Source organism: Choloepus didactylus, chromosome 3, assembly GCF_015220235.1.
Source record: "Choloepus didactylus isolate mChoDid1 chromosome 3, mChoDid1.pri, whole genome shotgun sequence".
Classification (NCBI taxonomy): Eukaryota; Metazoa; Chordata; class Mammalia; order Pilosa; family Megalonychidae; genus Choloepus; species Choloepus didactylus.
Window position 1 is genome coordinate 52,468,617 of NC_051309.1, and position 22,369 is coordinate 52,490,985.

At 35.0% G+C, this 22,369-nt stretch overlaps 1 protein-coding gene across 2 annotated transcripts in view; it reads left to right on the forward strand.

Moving 5' to 3' along the window:
* Window positions 1–22,369, forward strand: part of SLAIN2 (SLAIN motif family member 2) — a 163,784-nt gene that overhangs the window by 89,043 nt on the left and 52,372 nt on the right. The window contains exons 3-7 of one of the 2 annotated variants that reach the window (XM_037829757.1): window positions 6,809–6,973; window positions 8,263–8,424; window positions 11,680–12,039; window positions 12,543–12,680; window positions 19,892–19,969. In XM_037829757.1, coding sequence (XP_037685685.1) covers window positions 6,809–6,973; window positions 8,263–8,424; window positions 11,680–12,039; window positions 12,543–12,680; window positions 19,892–19,969 — 903 coding nt within the window. The remainder of the gene's footprint in view (window positions 1–6,808; window positions 6,974–8,262; window positions 8,425–11,679; window positions 12,040–12,542; window positions 12,681–19,891; window positions 19,970–22,369) is intronic. The other variant, XM_037829758.1, reaches the window with a different exon arrangement.

The window sequence follows — 22,369 nt, forward strand, 5'->3', positions numbered from 1 at the left end:
GAAAGTTTGGTAGAATTCCCCTGTGAAGCCATCTGGCCCTGGGCATTTATTTGTGGGAAGATTTTTGATGACTGATTGGATCTCTTTGCTTGTGATGGGTTGGTTGAGGTCTTCTATTTCTTCTCTGGTCAGTCTAGGTTGTTCATATGTTTCCAGGAAATTGTCCATTTCCTCTACATATCCAGTTTGTTGCCATACAGTTGTTCATAGTATCCTCTTATAATTTTTTTAATTTCTTCAGGATCTGCAGTTATGTCACCTTTTTCATTCATTATTTTGTTTATATGGGTCTTCTCTGTTTTTGATTTTGTCAGTCTAGCTAGGGGCTTGTCAATCTTGTTGATCTTCTCAAAGAACCAACTTTTGGTGATATTTATCCTCTCTATTGTTTTTTTGTTCTCTGTGTCATTTATTTCTGCTTTAATCCTTGTTATTTCTTTTCTTGTACTTGTTTTAGGATTGGTTTGCTGTTCATTTTCTAGCTTCTTCAGTTGATCCATTAGTTCTTTGATTTTGGCTCTTTCTTCCTTTTTAATATATGCTTTTAGTGCTATAAATTTCCCCCTTAGCACTGCTTTTGCTGCATCCCATAGGTTTTGGTATGTTGTGTTCTCATTTTCATTCGTCTCTATATATTTAGCAATTTCTCTTGCTATTTCTTCTTTAACCCACTGATTGTTTAGGAGTGTGTTGTTTAACCTCCAGGTATTTGTGAATTTTCTAAGTCTCTGATGGTTATTGACTTCTAATTGTATTCCATTGTGGTCAGAGAATGTGCTTTGAATAATTTCAATCTTTTTAAATTTATTGAGGCTTGTTTTATGTCCCAGCATATGATCTATTCTGGAGAAAGTTCCATGAGCACTAGAAAAGTATGTGTATCCTGGTGATTTGGGATGTAATGTCCTGTATATGTCTGTTAAATCTAATTCATTTATCAGATTGTTTAGGTTTTCAATTTCCTTATTGGTCTTCTGTCTGGTTGATCTATCTATAGGAGAGAGTGATGTGTTGAAGTCTCCCACAATTATCGTGGAAACATCAATTGCTTCCTTTAGTTTTGCCAGTGTTTCTCTCATGTATTTTGTGGCACCTTGGTTGGGTGCATAGACATTTACGATTGTTATTTCTTCTTGCTGAATTGCCCCTTTTATTAGTACGTAGTGGCCTTCTTTGTCTCTCAAAACATCCCTGCATTTGAAGTCTATTTTATCTGAGATTAGTATTGCTACACCTGCTTTCTTTTGGCTGTAGCTTGCATGAAATATTTTTTTCCATCCTTTCACTTTCAGTTTCTTTGTGTCCCTGTGTCTAAGATGAGTCTCTTGTATGCAACATATTGATGGTTCATTTTTTTTGATCCATTCTGCGAATCTATATCTTTTAATTGGGGAGTTTAATCCATTTACATTCAACGTTATAACTGTGAAGGCATTTCTTGAATCAGTCATCTTATCCTTTGGTTTATGTTTGTCATATTTTTCCCCTCTGTCTATTAATATCCTTTATTGTACCCATACCAAATCTCTTTACTACTGAACCTTTCTCCAAGTCTCTCTGTCCTTTCTTTGTTTCTCTGTCTGTAGGGCTCTCTTTAGTATCTCCATTAGGGCAGGTCTCTTGTTAGCAAATTCTCTCAGCATTTGTTTGTCTGTGAAAAATTTAAGCTCTCCCACAAATTTGAAGGAGAGCTTTGCTGGATAAAGTATTCTTGGTTGCAAATTTTTCTCACTCAGAATTTTAAATATATCGTGCCACTGCCTTCTCGCCTCCATGGTGGCTGCTGAGTAGTCACTACTTAGTCTTATGCTGTTTCCTTTGTATGTGGTGAATTGCTTTTCTCTTGCTGCTTTCAGAACTTGCTCCTTCTTTTCTGTGTTTGACAGTGTGATCAGTATATGTCTCGGAGTGGGTTTATTTGGATTTATTCTATTTGGAGTTCGCTGAGCATTTATGATTTGTGTATTTATGTTGTTTAGAAGATTTGGGAAGTTTTCCCCAACAATTTCTTTGAATGCTCTTCCTAGACCTTTACCCTTTTCTTCCCCTTCTGGGACACCAATGAGTCTTATATTTGGACGTTTCATATTATCTATCCTATCCCTGAGGTCCATTTCGATTTTTTCAATTTTTTTCCCCATTCTTTCTTTTATGCTTTCATTTTCCATTCTGTCATCTTCCAGGTCACTGATTCGTTGTTCAACTTCCTCTAGTCTTGTACTATGAGTGTCCAGAATCTTTTTAATTTGGTCAACAGTTTCTTTAATTTCCATAAGATCATCCATTTTTTTATTTAGTCTTGCAATGTCTTGTTTATGCTCTTCTAGGGTCTTCTTGATTTCCTTTATCTCCCGTACTATGGTCTCATTGTTCATCTTTAGTTCTTTGAGTAGTTGCTCTAGGTACTGTGTCTCTTCTGGTATTTTGGTTTGGGTGCTTGGGCTTGGGTTATCCATATCGTCTGGTTTTTTCATATGCTTTATAATTTTCTGTTGTTTTTGGCCTCGTGGCATTTGCTGAACTTGATAGGATTCTTTTAGGATTTGTAGACCAATTGAAGTCCTTATCTCTAATTTATCAGATCTACAGCTTCGTGGAGTACACTTTCTCTAACTAACCAGCAGGTGGCGTCCACGAGCCACCTGTTCTCCACAAGCCCGTTCTCCCCTGCTTAGCCTTTTTGGTGAGTGGGGGAGTGAGTTTTGTGGGGTCCAATTGGTGTTACAAGCTTGCGTGTGTAGTTGGTGTTGCCTGCCCTGTATATGGGGCGTGTTTCTGGGCAGTCAGGGAGGGGGGGGGTGGCTCTAACAATCAAATCTCCCTGGTGATCCTAGAGTTTTAAAGCTGCTGCAATAGTCTAATCCTTCAGTTCAGTCCTGCCACAGTTTGTCTCTGCCACTGACCCACAAGTCCTTGGTATTGGCGTATGGCTCCTGAGACTTGCAAGTGGGCCCCTCTTCCAGGCCGTGCACCCTGGGTCCTCTGTTGAGGGATGACTGTGCTATGTCACAGGTGAGTGCTGTCCCCCCAGGGCAGTTCTGGGCTGCTGGGCTGTGTAGGGAGGCTCCCAGTCTGCTGAAATGATGGCTGAATGGGGCTTTGTTAATTCACACTGCTCTACCTTCCCAACTCTGGGACAATCAGCTGAGTTTGCAGGGAAGGCTAATGTCCACGCCCAGTTTTGTGGTGTGTGCCTGTTGTTTGAAGTACTTCCGTCACACTGGTTTGTCTGGGGCAGTTCTGGGCTATGGGGCTGGCGATGGGCAGGAGTGTTTCCTGTCCACCAGGATGATGGCTGTGAGCGGACACCCCCCTTTTCTTGGGAAGTTGTGGTGTGTAGTGAATTTTCTCAGCCACTGGATTATTGCGTTTTGTCTCAGAGCTCTCCTAGTTCTGCTCTTGACTTGACCTGCCCAAATAGCAAGTCTTTGAAGCTTTCTGTATTGGGCTTCTTAGAGTAATTGTTTTACAAAAAGAAAAAAGGATTAAAAAAAATAAATAAATAAGGGCCCTCCTCAGAGATCTAATGGGTTATTGAAATGCTAAGAGACAAAGCAACCAGGGCCATTAAGGAAAGGTCCACAGGGCAGAGAGATCAGCTTTTCTTCGGGATTTGCATATTCGCCTCAGGGCCCTTCCCCTTTCTATGTTCACCAGAACTCCAAAAATCCTCCGCTTTTATTTTGGAGTTTTTCGTGTTGATTTTTTTCTATGCCTGTCTCCTCTCTGCTGGGCTGGCTGGTCTCAGATTCTCTGGTGTCTGGTCTCAGTCTATCTGTGGTTGGAGTTTGAATCAGTAGAATGAGTTTCCGATAAGGGCTGGCACTGCAGTTCTCCCTTCTCCTTCCCGGAGCTGACAGCCCCTCCTCCCCCGGGACTGTGCCTGGCAGGGAGGGGCGCGGGTCCCCTGGCCGCAAAAACTTACAGATTTCGCTGATCTCAGCAGTTCCACGTTTTCATTAGTGTTGTATGAAGTATGCCCAAAGTCAGATTGCTCTGTGGTGTCCAGTCCACGCAGTTCCTGGCTTTCTACCTACTTTCCTGGAGGAGTAACTAAAACATACAGCTCACCCGTCTGCCATCTTGCCCCGCCTCGTGTGTTAAAGATTTTGAACTTTATTATTCTAAGAGTAATGGAAAGACATTGAAGGGTTTTATGCACTTGTGCTGTGTGTGTGTGTAATGACATGACCAGATTTGCATTTGGAAAAGTTGTTCAGGCTGCAGTATGGAGAGTGAGTTAGGAAGGGACAAAAGTGAATGTAGGACACATTTGAAAGGGGTTGATGATGATAGCTGGACTATGTGTTTGTGTGTGTGTGTGAATGCATGGGTTTGGGGCGGGAGTACAGGATATGGAAAGGTGTAGAATTGAAAAGCAATGAACCAAATATGGGGGAATGAGAGAGAAGGAAATTTCAATGGTGATTTCTAGGTTCCAGCTTGTGTAACAACATGAATGTTATCATTCTGAGACAGGGAAACCTGGAAGTGAATTAGGTTTTAGGGGAAGATCATGCATTTGGATTTGGATATGTTGACTCTGGGTCTTTTTGCCATACCCAAGGGGAGATATTAAATGGGTAGTGTATGTGGGTCTGAAGTTCACAGGAAAGCTTAGAACTAGAGATATAAATATGGGGAGAGTTTGGCATATGGATAATAATTGATGTTGGTGTGAATGCGATTTCTCAAAGAAGGAATATGGTATAAAGAGAGAACATAAGGGCTGAGGACTTGAAATGCTAATGATTAATAATCAAGTAAAAGAATAAGCTTCAAAAACTGAGAAGTAGCAAAAAGTTAGGAAGAAATTAGCAACTTCATTTCCAATCAAGTCACTATTTCTGAGATCATGCTACATCGACATACTAAATATGTATAAAATGTGGTGTCTTGGCTTATGGTGAATATATATGTATATATAAATATATATATATATATAAATAAAACTCCTTAGTTTACTGTCCAACTTACTACACTATCCAAATAAACAGAAAAACTACACAGAAAACACATGTTCCTCCTCCCAGAACCACTACTTTGCTGGTAGGAAACCAGAAACCTCAGAATCACTTTTTCTTCTTCCTTTAGTAATCCTTTCCAGTTTTTAATATCTATCCTTTTTTTGTTGTTCTTTTTTTTTTGTTACCTGTACTACCTAGTTCAGTCTAGTCTATTCAGTATCAAAATCCCCAACTTTTCCTAAATTCTGTCATATTATTCTTGCTTCAAAATTACTGATGGCTTTATCATTGCTACTGAATAAAATTCAAACTCCTGAGCATGGTGCTCCAGGCCTTCTGTGACCTGGCCCCATTTAGTTTTCCCTGTTTTGTCCCTCACCCTGTGCTTTACTGTCCTAGATTACTCACTTTTATTTCCAGATTCCCTGAACATGCCATGCACTTTGAAGACACTGCTTTTGTTCATATTATAAACACAGATGAAAGCACATATTTCCCCAGTTTCAGTGGCCTATCAAATTACTACTCATCCTTTCAAAACTGCTCCAGTGCCTGTCCTTCCAAAAAGTCTAATCCAGTTTGTCTCAGTTAGAATGAATTAGTCCTATATCTTCATTTCCACAGTCCTTTGTACTTTTATAACAGTACTTATTTCATTTTGCCTTGAAACTGTTGTTTGTTTTGCCTACTTTATTCTGCTGTAAACCTCTTGAGTAAAAGCACCATGTCACATTTGTCTCTATATTCTTCACAGTGCTTTGCCCGTGGTCATAAATACTGACAGACTGAATAAGCTGTGGATTATAGAATAAGGGTGGGAGGAGGAAATACTATTTTAAGTATTAATTTTTCTGATATATAATTGCACTTGATCTGTTAGCCCTACTCTTGTAGTATGTGTGTAATTTTATTTTATATGCATGGCACAGTAGGGGAGGGGGTGCTGAAGTACTTTCCTTGGGCCAGAAAAGGGGTGGGTTTTTGTTTTTTTTTTTAAAAGATAATTCTAGAAAGCCTAGTCCTTTTCCCAGGAATGCTGCTGCTGCTGCCCTTTGACATCTCTTGTGTGTTTTGAATGATTTCTGTCCAGACTCATTTTTAACTGGAAAATAGTCACAGCAGTGGCACACCAAAGCCCCAGATGGCACTGCCTCCCTTCACTTTAATGTGAACTTGACTGATGAATGAGGAGCATTTATAATAAAGTTTGTTATTCAGTCCTTAAAAAAAAGTTAGTGGCAATATTCATTTGCTACAGTGTATTCCCAGCAGTCATAAGTCATAAGTAAAAGTAACTTTTCATCTAAGTATGGATTAGTTGAAAATTTTAAATATATAAAAACAAGAGTTTATATATATCATATATACATTATATATATATCATTTCATAGTATATGGTAGAGTAATAAAGGCTAAAATTTTAAACTTATTTAATTTTTTCAAGTAATATGTATTCATTATAGGAAAATGAGAGCAAACAAATATGCTTTTATATTCAGTTTATTTTTAAAGACCACTCAGGGTGCTGTAACAATTACTAAAGAATAAACTTTCCAACAAGATAGAAGTGAATTTAGTGGAAAATAAGCTGTTTAGAAGATAATCTTCCTATGGTGTAACTTTTGTTGTTCTGTGTAGATACTTTTAAATTTTATTTGCATAACACAACTTGAGGAAGTGGAAACATTTTGCTAGGATTATCAATGATATGTTCATTGTAAGAATGTTTATTTAAATCAATATAAATGACAATAAATTTCTTAGTAGGAAAACTTGTAAAATAAAATGTTAACTTTTTTCTCAGTTATTAAATTTGATTTCCCTCCTTCTCATTAATGCAGCTCTCAAGAGGCAGAGTTTATACAATAATCCTTTCAACTCTGTGAGTTACTCAAGTCCTTACAGTCCAAATACAAGTAGCCCATATAGCAGTGGTTTCAATTCTCCATCCTCAACCCCAGTGCGACCTCCTATAGTCAAACAGCTTATACTTCCTGGAAATTCAGGTAAGGAGAAAACAAAATGGAGTTACTAAGGAATAGTTTTTAACTTACTATCCTACCTCAGAGGCTAACTTATTTGTTTATGAATCTTATAACTGGTTAGAGCAAATGCCGTTGAGAACTATTTTGTACCGGGTATATACTGGACAGCAGGAATACAAAGATAAACCAATGTGTTATTTTCATAAAATTATCTTTAAAGTGGTATGTTCTTATTTGCTGCTTATTTCACCCATCACAAAGGCTTAATTTGCAGTGTTTGCACACTAAAAAGTTTAATTTGCAGTGTTTGTTTAAAATAATGTGATTCAAGTACTGTCTGAACCTGGCCTTGTAATACTTTTCTTATATGCAATATTCTCTTTTATTTATTATAAATGTTAACTATTTTGTATTCTTGCTCTCCTTATATGCCTTTCATGTTGGAGCTGACTCTTATGGTGAAGGATTCTGGAAAACAAGTGTTTCCGATAAATCTGTATTAGTAATATTAGTGACAGCGTTAGGATTTTAATTTTCTTCACTAGAAATTGATCTGATAAAAGCATTTCTTTAGAAACAACTTAGACTTTTGTGGATGCATGTATCCTTTATTCCTCTGACCTGTCCGCTCTCCTTTTTTTCATTTAGAATGATAAAGAATTTTTTATCTAGTCATTTTCTTCTTCCCCTTCTTTTGTATTTCATTACTAAACTTCTTGGATCCCCTTTACTAGTTTGGAAAAAGAATTTTGTAAACACAGCATAATGTGGTAGAAATGAGCCTAGTGGTTTTTGGGTGTTTGTTCTGGAATCTCTTTAGGAATCTTAAATTGTAACTCAAATTATGGTTTTCTTGTTTAGGAAAAGTAGATGCTTTTATTCAGGGAAAAGATGATGGTATTTGTTAATGACCATGAATTGGGAGGAGAAAGTACTTCATCATAAATTCATCTATTTATAGAGCAGTTTCATTGGCTACCTTGTAAAAGTTGAAATCCTGTAACATATAGTTATTGGACACCCCCTACCTGCCAGGTACTGTGTTGAAAGCTTAATTGTTTCATAAGAGGATAGATAAGTTATAGTTAAGTGAAAATGTATTTTGTGTTTATGCCATAGTATATGAAGGAATCTCTATAGCTCTTTTGCCCTAATAAGGTAAATTTTTAATCTCTATATTTGGGAATTTTATAAACAGAAAAGGCAGAATAATAATGAACTGAGTCAAAGGATATAATATCAAGTTAATTGCAACAGAAATTTATTCAAGTTTTGTTTTCCCAAAGTTTGAATTCTTTTTCTTTTTAAAGGTAATTTGAAAAGTTCATCAGACAGAAATCCTCCACTCAGTCCTCAATCCTCTATAGACAGTGAGTTAAGTGCTTCAGAATTAGATGAAGATTCAATTGGATCCAATTATAAGCTAAATGATGTAACTGATGTGCAGATTCTAGCTCGGATGCAGGAAGAAAGTAAGTATTTTAATTGTTAAAAGTTGTTTTTTTTTTTTTTTTTTACTACTGTATAATTTTGTTGTGGGTATTAAACATGTCTTAAAAAAATAAACATGACTTAAAGTGTGGTGAGATTAGTGATGCAGTGAGAGTAGAAATGTTGAAATGGGCATTTCCAGAGCCTTATTCAACAAATGTACCGAGAAGTTCATTAATCTGTGTTGAGTCCATTTTACATAGAATGGTTTGCTGTGTGAAGAGCAAAGGGACGACATATTCTGCCCTGCTTATGTGACTGATAATCATACCCGGCACATTACTCAGCACTGGAAGTCACTAGTCTAGTTATTACTCTGCTACTTTGTGTTTTTTTGTTTTCTTTTATTGTGGACCAGTGTTTCTCCACTTTTTTTTCATTACTGCCCCCTCAGGACCCTTTTTAGACATATTTTCTTCCTCCTTCTGACCCCCCCACCCCACCATGAAATTTTAATGCCACAGGTTTACTTTATATCTGTTTATATATTGTGACCCAATGTGGCCACTGTGATACATAAGATTTTTTTCACATCCCAAGAACCAATTTTTGCCCGTTTCTATTTTTTCGCTGCTAAATAAAATACCATGCAATGGCTTACCTTAAACAATGGGCATTTACTGGCTCATAGATTTGAGGCTAGGAGAGGTCCAAAATCAAGGCATCAAGGTGACGCTTTCACCTGGAAGACTGTATTTTGGGGCTGGCTGCCGGCTATCCTAGGTCCTTTGCTTTTTGGTCAAATGGCAATGGTCTCCTGGTTTCTCCCTTCTCTTCAGGGTTCCATTGACTTCCACCTTCCAGCTGCTCCCTGTGGCTTTTTTTCTGATTTTCATTCTGTTTATAAAAGACTTCGGTAATCTGGATTGAAGCCCAATCTGATTCAGTTGGGCCACACCTTTACTGAAGTAACATCTTGAAGAGCTCTTACTTAAAATGGGTCCACACCCACAGAAATAGATAACATTTAAGAACATGTTTTTCTAGAATACATAGCTCCAAGCCACCACAGGGGATGAATACCACCCTGTTGAAAATGGATATTGTAGACTATAAGACCTTTAGGAGAAAATTGGAATTGTGACATTAAATTAAATGAAGCGTACGATTTTGCTTTGCAAAGTGGTCCTTGAAACTTTTTAGGCCGCGGACAACTTTGAGAATCCAGTAAGAGTCGTAGCCCCTGTCATCCCCAAAATGTAATTATGCCCAGATTTTTCATACTATTTCTAGGGTTTTTGGATGCTCGGGCTTTCATCTGTATGTAAGGTAGTGGTGATGATACTATTATTGCCTGTGATTTTACTATAAGATGCCATGGACTTAGCTGTGAGGTAAGTACTCTCTCTGAAGTGATCCCTTTTAACCTTTACAATGGAAAGATCTTTAAAATACACATTTCAGAGTCTTATCAGTTGCCTGAGGGTAATGGGGCATTGCCATAATTTAGTTCAAAAACTTTGTTGTCTGTGTTTATAATGGACCTTTCCTATAACGTAAATCTGTAGTGAGTTTTATCAAGCTGTAATATTTATTAAGAAACTGCATGTTTCTTACTTTGTTGATTCATTTCCCATTGCCATACACCTCCCCCTAGAAAGACTGAAAGACTTGGTGCTGTCTTTATCTTTAGCCTTAAAACTAGTAACATGGTGCCCTTTCTTCTGTAATTTAAATCCTCACTGAGACTGTGGTATTTTCAGCTAATGAGGAGCTAGTTATTGTCATGGCTATGAAAGGAGAATAAATAATTCTGCCTAACTCTATACCTTAGAATAAACTCAACACATTTCTCCTTTGAGCCCTGAATTTTTAGTATTTTGTATTTTAGTATTTTGTTAGAAGCTCATCAGGCTTTTTGCTGTAGTTTTCCCATTGTGTTTCAGTAATCAGCAATAGAAACATTACCCTTTAGTTATCCTTTCTAAGTCATCCACATGCATGAATAGTCCTTTTCCTGGAGAATTTAAAAAAAAGATGATGCTAAAAGTATATGTGATACCTCCTTGAAAATAGCAGGCTTTTTTTTTTTTTTTCAAGTTTCTCCAGGTTTTGGTAACACTTAGAAATGTGGTATTACATACTTCAAAGAATCCTAGAGAGTGCCTGGTCAAATTCCCTCATTTTTAAGTTGAGGAACACAAAATCCCATAGCAATTATGACTTCCTTAGGATTCTCTTCTTAGTAGGTATTTTCAGCTAATGAGGAGCTAGTTATTGTCATGGATATGAAATTTGAGTTTTCCTTTTTTAAAATGTTACTTTTTTCACTTGTCTGTTGTCTTTTGTTAGGTGACTTTAGTGCCATGTTTGCTATTACTAAATACTAAATAACTTTTGGTAACTTCAGTGGTTTCTAAACCTGTCTAAAGGGCTAGGTGGGCCCCAGAAATCTGCAATTTCAAAGATACTCTTGGATAATTCTCATTATCCACTAGTTTGGGATACCATCTCAATAGCATATTCTATGTATGAATATTTATGACTTAAAGGTCTGTAATAGATCTTTTTAACTAGACTTTGCCAATAGCTTAGCAGGACTTTCTGAAAGTATTACCTAAATTCTATACTGTTTTTAAATTATATTTTGTTTCCTAATTGACTACATTTATCATTTGTTTTTGTTTCAGAAGCTTGTGTACTATTTGAAGGGCTCCTAGGGTTACTTGAGTGTTTCTGGAGGTATCAAGCTATGTAGGGAACTCTTTTGAAAATTTTTACTTGCAGGCTTAGGATTTAAGATTGTTTTATTGAAATGTCAGGGTTATGAATCAATTGAAATTTCATTTATGCCTGATTATCAAATTCCTTTATCATCATGAGTAAGATTAATCCAAGGATTAAGTATCCAAAGTGTTTATTTACTTACTGATGTATTCCTTTCACTGGTTGGACAGAATTGTTTTCCCTCAATGTTCTTTTAATGTTAATCTCAAAATTGGATTATTGTCTTTAAGTATAGAAATATTTTTAAATTTATGGTTCTACCTTGTAATGTAGATTTCAGATTTAAAGAGAAATTGGACAAAGGATTATGGAATTTCATTCAATTTAAAAATAATTTTCAGATATAATTTATGAATCCTTATATGGTAGTATGTCTGACATGCTTTTAATTAGATATATAACTTGCTTTATACCCTACTTGAATGTCTCAATGATCCTTTACTTTTAAAATTTAAAAATAATGAAATGTTTAAAAATATAAGTAAAAAAATCACGTTCATTATTGTCAGGTCTCCGGCAAGAATATGCAGCCACCACATCTCGGCGCAGTTCTGGTTCATCCTGCAATTCTACAAGACGGGGTACTTATAGTGATCAGGAACTTGATGCACAAAGCTTAGATGATGAAGATGACAATATGCATCATGCAGTATACCCTGCTGTTAACAGGTTTTCACCATCACCACGCAATTCACCTCGACCATCACCTAAACAGTCACCCAGAAATTCACCTCGTTCACGATCTCCCGCTCGGGGAATAGAATATAGTAGAGTGTCCCCACAGCCTATGATTAGCCGCTTACAGCAACCTCGCCTTTCACTTCAAGGCCATCCCACAGATTTACAGACAAGCACTGTTAAAAATGAAGGTAAAACATAGCCGATTTTACTTACAATTAGTATGTCTCTGGAAAAATACTCTTTTGTATTTCTGTATGAAGGCAATACAGTCTTTATCAAGGTTTTGTATTTGGGTAAGTAGAACAAGAGTTTTGTCAGGTTTACAGTTTTATTAATGGTGAATCAATACAAAAAATAAGGAAAAGTAAATTTAGTTTCATGTAATTACTTGATTATGTTACTTTTGCTTTATTGTACTCATGAAGTGATCTGTATTTAATTGTTAAAATTTTGATTTAAATAAATAATTTATGGTTTTCTTTAAGGATTCTCTTATGGTAGATCTACCCATTTTTAGGATTGGTGTTGAGTGATTTTTAAATAGGATGAGTATTTCCTATAAGCCCTTCTAAAATTTTTAGAATGTTTAAATAAATAACTTGGTTTTCAAATGCTAATTTAATATCTTACTTCTTTCTCCATCTGAAAGCATGGCTTTTTTGTTTTTAATGTTGAAATTCTGTTATTATAGAAAAACTAAGACGCAGTCTTCCAAACCTGTCCCGAACATCTAATACACAAGTTGACTCAGTGAAAAGCAGCAGAAGTGACTCAAATTTTCAAGTGCCAAATGGAGGAATACCTCGCATGCAACCTCAGGCTTCAGCCAGTAAGTATCTTTCTTATCCTTTCATATCTCTCTTATTTAAAGGGAAATAAAAATTATAGATATTTTGTGCTGCATAGCTGTTTTAAACCATAGCTGTAGCAAAATTTTGTGTTTATCGGTCCCTACAGGGCAATCATAGCTATATTAAAGTTAAAAATTTTTCCCTATAAGATACCCAATTGTATCAGTGCTTATATATGTGTGAAATGCTTGTCTCTCTGGGATTTTAAAATAAGCAAAGTCTAACTATTAAAAAAGTTAGGTGTAGCTATCCCTTAAGTACTTAGCTTTTCTCTAATAACCTTCACTTTTAAAATAAATGAAAGTTTGTTTTATAATTACATACTTTTAGAGGACATCATTATCAATACAAGCAAGTCGTTGTTCAAACCTGAAATATATTAAATATATTATCAACTTGGATTTTTATAGCTCTTCTTTTGGCTCCAAAACAAAATTGTACCATGAGAACACTTGGATAATCTCACTTTATTTCCATATCTGTTGATCTTAATTTTTAATTTTGATTTGATTGATTTTCTGTCTCTGCTAAGGATATTTTTATGAAAAAATTCAACATTGAATCAATATGTATGTCAGATTAATTCATAATCCTAATCCTACTTATAACGTAGATTGAAATTTGAGAAAATAAATTGCCAGAAATTATCATCATTCTTTAAGAACCAATCCCAGTTTCTCTACTTAAGTTATCTTTTGGAAAATAAATTTAGAGTTAAGACTAAACCCTTAGAGAAACAGAGAGGAGGATTTTGAAACTATTAAAGAAAGGGTAAATGTAAATTGTAATTTTTAATAAATTTTGGTGACCATGGATATGACAGATTTTTCTAAATGGGGGAAATTTTTTCAAAATTTTATTATTCATAATAAATATTTGAGTTTCTATTTTGTGACAAGTAGCATGGTAAATAAATACAAGCATTTTTGCTATAGCACAAAATATACATTCCTTAAGAACCTCACATTCTGCATACTGCACATTAAAAATGACAAATTGGGGGGAGAGGGCGGGGAGAATAGTCCTGGAACAAACTGCTTAAAACCCAAGCAGTTTTCTTACCAGAGCATTAATAAAAGTAATAACGGTCCTAATAAAACACTAGCACAATTTAAGGCATATAAAATCCTTAATGAATTAAAAAAATACTCCAGCAAATATAAGACTTCACTTTTTAAAAATATTGAAGGTAGTTTGATGGAAAGTAAGGGTTGAAGCCATTGAATTAAGGAGACATACGCAACATAAACAAAGCTCAAAAAGATGCAGTAGCAACTAAGACAAAGCACGTGACCAAAGTGAGCCAAGAAGAGATGTGAGGGGAGATGGAAGTTGTGTATATAGCTGTACAAGATGATTAAAAAAGAATTAAACACTTTAAAAATGATTGTCCATTAACTAGGATGTATATGGCCATGTAGTCACACCAATTTTAAACTATTACGGTTAATTCTATGATCTTAGAAATGTTCAATATATACCCTTTGTGCCCCACAGTTCACACCAGTCCGACAGTCTAATTTACCCGTGATTATTTGTTCACTAATAATTTGATTACTGAAAAATAACTTTTTGAAAGCATTTGATTCTTTTTTTAATTCCCTTATACTTTTTATTGACTTTATTGTGTTTAGCTAACTTTGTGATAAGCTGCTGTTACTTGGTGGCTCAGAAATTAACAGGCTATGAAAAAACACATTTGAACCAACATGGCTTCTTGATATATTGACAAATGTTCCTTATCTACTGGTTGCATACGATATTATTCACATTACAGAAATTCCCATTTACTATACCTCACAAGCATAATCTTACTTAATCCTCAGAACAATTCTATCTAGTAGGTACAATTATTAAAATTTTTCAGATGAGGAAATTGAAGCTTTGAATGGTTAAAGTTATCTATGGTCATACAGCATTTACGTGGCAGGTTGGATTTCAAACCCATATTGATCTGGCTTGAGAGCTCAACTCCACCTAGGGAGATGTGTCACATCCATCGTTTAGTACCAAGGCACAAAAATTTATGCATAAACATAACATTTTTTTAAGATTTAAAACTGTGGGAAAATTGCTACCTAGAGGTTTATATACCTCATTTGTTCAGCTGGATATATGCAAAAATATTTTTTTGTACCAAATTGGTTTTTAAACTTAGTATTCTAGGTTTCATGTGATTTTTATTATGAACTGTGTAATTAAGAATATCATGATGATACTCCTTGTGTTAGTCATAAATGGTATATAAAAACAGGGATTCACAGAACTTTTGAAATGAAAGTTAGGATAGAATTTGAACTTTGTAATCCCTGAGATGTTAGATGATAGGTTTTATGCCTTTTAAACCTGCAAATTAAGGTTAATTTGACACTTGAAAATATCTTGTTTCTGTTTTTATTTTCTTTCTGTGATATTTGGCTGAAACAAAAAGCTACCCACAATGTAATACAATAGGATAAAAAATTTTAATCGTTAAGAAGACTAAGTAATAAAACTTGTGTATTATAAGCCATGCTTTTATAGCTTATGCACATATAATCCGCAACATCATTTTTAGATAGCTTTTGAAGGTGCTTTCATACTTATTTTGAATTTTTAATTTCTGAAAATGTCAAAACTTTACATGAACCAACAGCTTCCCAGCACTTTGTTAAATCAGCAATATCTAGATCCTTTTTGCCTCCTTCTAGTACTATCAGTATCAACTCTTTACTCAGGTTGTAGCCTTATCCCTGTATTTATTGCTATACTTGAGCTATCCTAGTATCTCAAAGCTCTATGGAAAAGAAACATAATTTTTCACAAAAATAGTAAGAAGAAAAAGGTTGGGAAATTAGGATAAAACTATCAATAGTAAAATATAGTGACCATTTCTTCAAGTTTACAGTAATTACTTAGCTTCTAGTGGAAAATATGTATGCAGTTTCATAATGGTGTATTTCAATATTTGAATAATATGCAGGCAGAGGAGAAAGTAAGGTACTATCCTATACTTGTTTATTTTAATATTTGCAACTGTAGTAAAGCTTATTTATAACTAAAATGTCAAGAACACATGTACTTTATTTTAGTGTAGAATCACACTGCTCTCAAAAATGTACTTGGGAAGTTAATAAATCCAGAATATTGGTAAACTTTAAAAGTTGAATTTTATTTTATAAAAATATTTAAAGCTTTTTGTTTAAAGTTATTTATTATTAAGCAAAAATAGTTATCCATTTTTCTTGAAATTTTACTTGCATTTATCTTTGGACATAAAAATATATATATGTAAATGTTCTTTTAATTAGTGTGTATACATAGCTTTTCCAGTAGCCTTCTTATTTTGATATGTAATTAAGTAAAAAATTATTAGAATAGCAAGTTTTATATCTTTTACGTATTAATTGATTTTTTTTTTTTTATAAATTTCAGTTGTTAGTGTAATAGATGTTGCATTTTGTTTTCTTTTAAATATTTTTCCAGCTTTAAGTGGTAAAGCTTTGGCTCTTACTTGCTGGTCTGCATGAGCCTAACTTTGCAAGGTTGCCATTATTTCCACCTAAGGGACCACTTCTTTTGCCTTGTTACTATGCTGTTCACTGTTCTTATATGCTTATTTGCTGTGGCTGCATTATTGTGGATGTTGGCATTCAAATATGAATGTTATTAGAGTTTTAATGTATTTTCATTTTTATAGCTCTTACCAATTTTAGGCTTTTATGTTTGGAAAAAGTAAGTAACTTAAAAAGTTTAAGAAAACCAGAGCACTGCAGAGGTCATGGATACATGTCATTTTCCTCAGTTTCTTCAATTAAAAGGAAGGAATGTTTGTCAGGGGTAGAGTTTTTCCAAAATATTTAATGCCTTGCTTTCTAAGATTAATAGAGCACAGGGTTTGTAGAAAGGTTAGATTTCAGAAAAATACAGGAATTTTTAGTTCAGAAACAAGGAAAGGGAAGGGAGAAAACCCAAGTTAATCCACTGGTTTTGAAAAAATAATTCCCAGAATTTGGTTAGTATTTTAAAATGTTTAGGGTACTTTAACATATATTACCTCATTTGAATCTCACAACTCATTTCTTATTTTTATAGAAAAGAGAGCAAAAAGCCATATAAATTATATGAATTGTAAAAAGTCACATAATGAAAAAAGTGGCAGAACCAAGGCCAAATTACTCTCCCCTTTCAAATCATCCCTGAGTCTCCTGATTTCCTCCCCAATATTGTTTGCATTACATCATGCTGACGTAACTGCAAATGAGTAAGTGTCTTAGAAATTATTCTTGGCTTACTCTATTGGAGCATAGTTTGGGATTGAACTGTAACTACTTTGTGAATTACCACAGAAGAGTATAATAATTTGGTGTAATATTTATCCATTTACCTACATTTAGCCAGTGGAAGAATATTTTTGCATAGGATATAAGATCAATATTCTATTATGGACCTCTCATTTAAAGAGGTCAGCTTATGCATAGTCAGTCTGCACTGAGACCAATGGGGAAGGAATTCTCATCCAGATTTCACTTAATACTAAAACACTGAAATGTTACATTTGAATTTTATGTTGTTAAGATACATGAGTACTTAGTTAAGATCTTTGGATTTTATCTAGTAGTCACTCACTGTGTAATATACTTAATAATTACTTATAATATACTTACATATTTATATATTATACTTATATATGACTTATAATATACTTAATTATTCACAGATATTTTTTGGGTGTCTGTTATGTTCCAAGCACTGGGAATATAAAGGTGAATGAGATGCTCTGTGCCCTCAAATAGCAGGGAGTGACAGGCAGGAACTTTTGTGGGAACACAGAGGAGAGGCATTAAACTCAGCAGTGTGAAGGGCTTTTCAGGAAAGACATTAAAAGATAGCCAGCTAGGGAGGAATTTGTATGAGTTGCCACATGAACAAAGGAGGGACAGGCTTGCCGGACAGTTCGATCAATAAAGAAAAGTCTTGAGAATGAAATTCTGATTATAGTTGTATGGTATGTCTGAAGCCTAGGGTAGGATGGGTGAGGGAGTGGGTGCAGTAATGATGGATGAATTTTGATACGTAGATAAGGGACAGATTGTGAGAGTTTTTAAATATCATATTAAGGAGTTTGGATTTCATCCTGTAAATGTGGAGGAGGGGGTGGTTTAATCAAGATTGTTTCTTAGTTCCCTCTGGTGGAGAATGGATTAAAGTTGGGAAAAGACTAGAAACCACTTAGAAGGCTTTTGCATAATCCAAGCAAGAAATAATGAAGATCGGAACAAAGGCAGTGGTGCAGAGGATGATAAGATCTGGATGAATTTGGGAAGACTTAAAGAAATAGAAGATATGTGACTTGGTAACACCGAGAAGGTTGGAGGTGGAGAGGGAAAGAGGGTTGAAGGATGGCTTGACAATTTGTAAGCAAAAGGTCTTGTACACGGTGTCATGATTTTCTCTTGGAGGCTAGGGTGCAGTGTTAGGGGTATTATAAAATACTAGCAGTAGTTAACATTTAATCACAGTGGCTTACCTTTTGGCACCTGGAGAAAATTATTTTTCACATCTCCCTCTATATGACAAAATTATGTTCAGTAATAATAATTTATTTATATAATAATAGCCAGAAAAAAATGCAGACAGTGAAAATATTACTCTATTGGGTTTTGTGTTTTATAACTGTAAGTAAAATTGAATACTATAATCAGCATTACAGTACAAAAAAGAAAGATAAGTTAATGCTTTTACATTACATTGATCATTTTTTAAAAGGAAACATTTTTCATATAATGTTACAATAGTGAATACTACAGTTCTAGCTTCTGGAAATTTCTCAATAACTTCCTCAGAATTGATTTTCTTTTTATATTTAGACTCAGTACACATTATAGCCGGATTTATCAATCTGTTGTCACTTACATTTGATTGAAGAACACTGCTTTAACTTTTGATTTCAGAAGCTTTTTCCCCACAGAAGCAGCTGATACACAAATAGGAAAAAATCTTAAACATAAGGATAAGTTAGACAAAGATTCATAAAAAGCCCTTTTTAAAATAAATTCCAGAAATTTTCACATTGTCCATGTCTATGTTTGTTGTTGGGTTTTTTGGAATCAAGTCTAATGTTTTTAAATGTCTTCACAGATAAAAAATTTTAAACACAAATCAAAGTTACATATAATAATAAAATTGAAGACTCATTCTGTTCCTTGCCTTTCCAATCACATTACTGTTCTGACTCAGCTCTTGAAGGGCTTGGGTCGATGCAGCCCTAAGACCAAAGAACATGCCAGGCACATAGTGAGATTTGGTTTTATTATTAAGGACTTAGGAACAGGAGGGTCCTCCGTGGCAGCTGTCAGAGGAAAATGGAATTAGCACTCCACAAGGATGGGGGGTGCAAAAGGCAGCTTATAAGAGTTTAGGACAAAGGCATTCCATAGGGTGTGAGAACAAAGTTTCAGCCGAGTCTTGGGACAAGGGTCTGGAGGTTTGTTATCAACAGTGATCAGAGGAGGGGAGTTTCAATGCTTTGTTAATGGTATCATCTATACATACTTTCTTCCTTGAGGAGGTGTGATGATCTTCAGCTTCTGTCCCAGTCATGCAGGCTGCTATGTGCTGTGAGGCCTTATTCCCCATTAGGGAGGGGTTGGACATATTAAAGCCACTAGATTGTTACTCCCTGAGGACCTGCCTGGTTCTGAGTTTTCTTCTCCTTTTTGAGTATGGAGATTACTGTTTCATGTTAGGGTAATTCATCTAACAATAACTGCTTTGCCAAAATCTGCTTTTTTGCATTGAACAAGGACTGCATTTATTTTATTCTATACTCTGTGGCTGTGTAATCACTTTTACTTAATTAGCTTTGTATTTGTATTCTTTGCATTCTGTAGCATGTTTGCTGGTGGTTTATTTTCTCTCTTTGATATTTTGATCGACTTGCATATTGGAGATTTTATGATCTGTAAGAAGCAATTTTTAAAAGTATGCACTTTGCACTAAGATTTCCATCCCCTTTCCTTTCCAACTTTATGCACTGAGCATCACTTTAAAATTCCTCTGTTTCTAGGATTTTCACGTATTTGCACCTTATGGTTTCTGTTGCTTGATAAATTTTCAAGGTTCTGTGTTAGAATGTTCAAGTTTACGGAAGCTGTAGCCTTTATCTTGTCCTTCCAGGCAAATATTACAGTTCCTTATTTTTCAACAGCTTCGCAAAGGCTGAAAAATTTGCCTCGTACTTCCCTCAAAGCCAAACAGTTGCTTCAAACTTCATCTACAAAAAGAGGTAACTACAGCCTCTTACTAAGCTTAAAATTTCAGCAAATGGTCAAGTTAGTTAAGTCTTACATCTTTTAGCTTACTAAGTCAGTGATGACTCTAGGGAATGTTTTAGCCCTTCTTTAAAATAATGAAATAATGTGGATTCAATCTTTATTAGTTGGATAAATCCAGAAGAAACACTTTTTCTACAGAGGTATGTATTGGGTTGCTATTCTGAAAGAAGTCAGATATATAGCATTTGATATCAGAGAAATTGTCATTTTTCTTACCAATCTAAAATCAAAGGTCACTGTTCTAATGTAATATTAAATAGTTTAAATGAACCAAATGTTAGACATTCTGTATGATAGTGTTGACCCCTCTGTCTCTGATTTTTGGGTTTACTTAACTATAGTATAAAATGGGAACACTTTCACATTAGAAGTTGACTGGAGTTAAGTCACAAGTTGTGGTTATCAACTGATAATGTTTGGATGTTTATGAAATGGGAGCTTTGGTAAGAACTGAGCTTTGAAGAAATATATGAAGGTCAGACACCAAATCTATTCAATATTGGTTTCAAGAGATTGGATGTATGGACAGCAAGAAAGAAGTAGAATTCGAAGAAATAACAGTGGGATTAGACAGACCAGCAGTAATAAAAATGAGAAGCCTAAGAGGAAATGGGCAGAATAAACAAAGGCAATCTTTATTCTTTCCAGTACATTCAAGCTTCCCAGTAGCTTCAGAGCTCGACAAATATTAAAGATATATATGAGTGATAAAGTACTAAAGGAAATTATTTGAAAACAGGAGATTTAAATTTGATTTGTTGAAAAAAAGATTTGACTATTATGGTTACAAAAGTACTGTAGCAAGTAGTTTAGCAAGTTCATTTTTGTGTTTTAGCAGCAATTTGGTGTGTTAAGTATACTTTAGGGAAAGTTTTAGATAATACAATCCGAAGGTAAAAGTGTAGTCAAACAGAAAAGTAGGATGTATGAATGCTTTGTCTTAAACGTCAGAAGTTGACCATAGGCCACTATCAGAAATAATAAACTGGATAGAATGTGTTCTTTTGATGGAGAAGGAAGTGAATTATTAAGGATCATTATAAGAAGGAGTCTTTAGAGGAATTATTCAGGGACGTTAGGTTTCTCTTTTGAGACTTCTGGGTATTTTGGATACTTCCATGGCTGGAAGTGGGAAACAGATAAAAACAGATGAGCTTGAAAGGATTGTGGCATCTAAAACAGGGCAAGGAATTACTATGCCACATTAAAATCATAGAGGATTTTAAGTTTATATGAATGTTATTTGTTGTATATCTCTCTAAGTTGCTTCATAATTTTAGGAATCAGGTGGGTTTAAATAATTAAAAATTTTACTTAAAGACTTGAGGTTGCTCTAGATCAAAAAGATGATAACTACTTCTGGTTGTTTTGTTTTTGCCTGTAGAGAATACATTATTTTTGTGATTCCCAACTACCAAATTGCCTGCCTTCCATGATAAAATGACAGGAAATCCCAGCCTCAGAACTGTGAACTGGAATTCTGACACCTCTAGCTGTCTAGTTGACTTAGTAAAGGGAGAGAAGTTTATGTGTGTGTTTGGTTTTGTTGTTGTTTTATTTTCTTTAATTTCTTATTGGACTTAATCCATATTCTCATATTTTCTGGTTAGTTTTGTGGTTTGGGGATGAAAATTATACACTTCTTCTCAATAAGTTCTGAACCAGTTGAGAAATGGACACAGGTATAAGATGGGAATTAAAATATCAGTTTAATTACTGCTAAAGCTGAATTGGAGAATATGAATTGGATCCAAGGCCCAAAGGGTTTTCTGATTTCTCCTAATTATCTATAGTTGGGGAGAGAAGGGTCTTCATTAACTCCCCAACTGTGTGGAGGGCTGTGGGATTCTCTTCTTGTAGGGATGTGAGGCAGACAGGTGACAGAGGCCACAGGCTCATATATACCTTTGATACTAAAACATGGACCAGAGAAGCATGGACCAGTAGATGACAAACTGTCACATAAATCAGTTCTCCCAGCCTGGGGAAGAGCCTATAAGATTTTCTAGAAAGCTGATGTACTTATCCGAAGGGTCAAGGATAGAGGAAAAATATGATTCCCTTAACAACTGGAAATCTGGTCACTTTGATTTTAATTGCGTTAAGTAGTAGCTGGAGTTTGAAGATGGGAAGGGAAGTAAGAACAGTGTTACCTGGCACAAAGAGACCTACCATAGATATTTTTTGAATGAACACAGTCTTGCCACTAACTAAAGAAAAGCTGGTCACCTTCCTCTTTGTGGTTTCATCTTGCAAGTTTTTGTGTTTCTTCAGCCTGTCCCTCCCTATGAAAAAAAGAATCCATTGTGTGTTCTTTTTTTTTGGGGGGGGGGGGTGTTATATTTTTTAAT